This window comes from Gracilinanus agilis, chromosome 2, assembly GCF_016433145.1.
Source record: "Gracilinanus agilis isolate LMUSP501 chromosome 2, AgileGrace, whole genome shotgun sequence".
Lineage (NCBI taxonomy): Eukaryota > Metazoa > Chordata > Mammalia > Didelphimorphia > Didelphidae > Gracilinanus > Gracilinanus agilis.
The window spans coordinates 33281856-33284970 of record NC_058131.1 but is presented as its reverse complement, the minus strand read 5'-3'; the positions used below and the strand labels follow the sequence as shown (position 1 = coordinate 33284970).

The 3115-nt window shown below is 46.5% G+C and overlaps 1 protein-coding gene across 2 annotated transcripts in view; it reads right to left on the bottom strand.

Annotated features, from left to right (window-relative positions):
* Positions 1–494, bottom strand: part of LOC123236677 (E3 ubiquitin-protein ligase RNF181-like) — a 19008-nt gene extending 18514 nt beyond the window's left edge. Inside the window, exon 1 of one of the 2 annotated variants that reach the window (XM_044663048.1) lies at positions 183–494. In XM_044663048.1, coding sequence (XP_044518983.1) covers positions 183–250 — 68 coding nt within the window. In that variant the 5' untranslated portion in view covers positions 251–494. The remainder of the gene's footprint in view (positions 1–182) is intronic. The other variant, XM_044663047.1, reaches the window with a different exon arrangement.
* Positions 495–3115: the final 2621 nt, after the last annotated feature.

Genomic DNA, 3115 nt, shown 5'->3' with positions numbered 1-3115 from the left:
CCAATAATTTAGTCCGGGCCAGGCAACTCCTGTTGGTTCCCCCACCCCAGCCCCCAGCCCCAGTCCCGGATAACCCACTGCCCGGCTCGGCACCGCCCGCCCCGGATAATCCCCGCCCTACTGAGGAGGGCCCGGATAATCCCCGCCCCGGATAATCCCCAGGGATGGCCGGCCCCGCCCACCGCGCCAGGTGCAGCAGCTCGTTCTGCCAATACTGCTCTTCATCCATCTCGTCCGGGAAGTTCTCCATGGCGGCGGCGGGCGGTGGGCGGCGGCGGCACCAGCAGCGACCCACCAGTCTGGCCGCGGTCAAGCCCACAGCAACCCACAACCCCACCCAAGACCACTCTGCAGCAGCTGACTCAGAGCTCCCGCGACCAAGGCTCCCTGCCGCCCCCCATCCCCGGCCGAGCTGACCAATGGGAGGGCGAGCTCACACAGCCAGACCAATAAGTGATGGAGAGGGGCGGGCATAATGGTCTGTCCAGGCTGCGGATGGAAAAGGAATCCCCAGACGTGCTTTTCTATTGGCTTTTAGAGGTCAGGTGATTGTAGCTTTTTTTAAGGGGAGCCCCGGGGTGGGGGGGGCTTCTGGCCAATGGGAGGGCGAGATGAGCCAGGCTCTGGTGGAAGGCGGGGCTCCGGGATTTGACAGCTGGGGATGGAAGGCACAGCTGCGACCCCCGGATGCGCAGAGCTGGGAAGGGCGGGGTACCCGCCCGGCCCGGGAAGCTCCAGTCAGGCCGGCCACCTCTCCCTGGTCCTCCAGGGCAGTCCCCTCTAATGAAAGCATGCGAGCATGCATGAATCAGTGAAGCAATTAGCCCCTGAATGCATGAGGAATCCATGAAAAAGCATTTAGTGAGCGCTTACGAGGTGCTAATCGTTGCACCACGGTCACTGGCGCCCCACGCCTCAGGGAAGACACTGTGGAGGATTCTGGGGAAGGCAGCGTGGGTGTCCATTTCATATGAGGAAAGAGCTGAGCAGTCTGGCCAGGAGAAGACTCAAAGGGACAGGACATCAGCTCTCAAGATTTTGTTCTTCTTGGCTCAAGAGCAGAACTAACAGTCAGACAATTAGCATTAATAAATTGATAATTTTTTATTGCATATGTGATATGTGTCTTCAGTCATGACATGGGAAATATGGAAGTATGTATTGTATGAAAGCACCAGTATAACCTATATCAGTGATGGGCAATCTTTTGAGCTTGGTGTGTCAAAATTCGCCAAAAAACCAAGCATGTCACTTGGAGAAAAAAACCACCATAATTTCACAATATTTATAGTTTAAATAACAAAAATGTATAATTGTAATATATAACTGTATTTAATAAACCAAAAATAGGTAAATTAATATAGGTAAAATTGTCATCTATAGCGCAAAGAATGCTTACACTACACTACAGCAAATGTTTCGTCCTTGGCATGAGGCTCCATACTTCTCTGTATGTGGCTGCATGTGGCTGGGTGTCATCGAAAATGGCTATGTGTGTGGAGTGTCATAGGTTTGCCATCACTGACCTATATCAAACTATTTACCACCTCAAGGGTATAGGTCAGGGAAGGAGGGAGGGAGAGAATCTTAATTGTAAAATGTCAGAAAACACTTGTCCAAAAATTTTTCTACATGTAATAGACTTAGGGTTATAAATATCTTCCTAACCATAAAAGACATCCAAAATGAGATCTAATCCAAGATACGTTTATTAAATGCCTACTGTATGCATGGTGATGGAAGTTACAAAGCAGTGATGAAACCCAGTCCTTGACTTCAAGAGGATGAAGTTCTCCTGGGGGACCATCTTTAGGTAGAGAAGAGTATATACATAGAGGCCATATGTTATGGGAGAAAGAACACAAGTCTAGAGAGTCAGGAGACTTGGGTTTAAATTCTGCTTCTGCTATATCTCTTGGTGTGACCTTCAGCAAGTCATTTAAGTGTCTTAAGCCTCAGTTTTCTCATCTGTAAAATGGGAGCAGGGTTGGATGAGATCACTGCTTGAGTCCTTTCTAGCTCTAAATCTATGGCCATCAGAGGAGGGAATGAGCCCCTACAACCAAGGGAGCTAAGAAATGACCACTCAAGGGGCAGTTAGGTGGCTCAGTGGATAGAAAGCCAGACTTAGAGAATGGAGGTCCTGGGTTCAAATGTGGTCTCAGACACTACTAGCTGTGTGGCAAGTCATTTAGCCTCACTCTTCCCATTCTTTTGCCTTGGAACCAATGCACAGAACTAATTCTAAGAAGGAAGTTAAGGGTTTAAAAAAAGAAATAAAATAAAATAAAAAAGAGGAGAGAAGAGAAGAGAAGAAAAAAAAACAAACAAACAGAAATGATCTATCTCTAGGAGTTGCACATGCTCTAAGCCTTGAAGAAGCTGGGGATTCTAAGAGTCAGACACTTGGAAGGAGAGAATTCCAAGCTGGGAAGAAGCCTGTGAACTAACAGTCAGACAGGCAGTGGGTCTAAATGCAGAAGACTAGGAAGATCATTTACCAGTTAGGAGGTAGAGAGGATTCTTTTCCAAGTGTGTATTAGATTAGATTGTAACTCACATACCTTCCAGCACTGAAATTCTGGGTTTGCTCCAGGAAGTCTTCCCAAATCTGCTCTTTGGCACTTCATTAACAGAATATATTAACCACTAGGTGACTCAGGGGATTGAAAGGCAGGCCTAAAGATGGGAGGTCCTGGGTTCAGATGTGACCACAGACACTTCCTGGCTGTGTGACCCTGGGCAAGTCACTTAACTCCAAATTATCCAGTCCTTAGTGCTCTTCTGCCTATTCTACCAATACTTCATGTCTATTCTAAGAGAGAAGGTAAAGTCCTTATTTTAAATAGAATATATCAACCATTTTACTTTGTTTCCCACTCTTCTCTAGTAAGTGTCTGTGTCTTCAATTCAATTATACCCAACAAATTATAATAAGCACCCACTATGTGCCAGGCACCACAGAAACAAAGAAAAGAATGAAATGGTCCTTACCCTCAAGTAGTTTCTACTAAAGTGGATATATATAAGAGCTTTGAATAAATGAAATAAATTAATTAATTAAAAATGGATACACTATGCCCAAAGGGCTATAAAACTGTGTGCTCTTTGATCC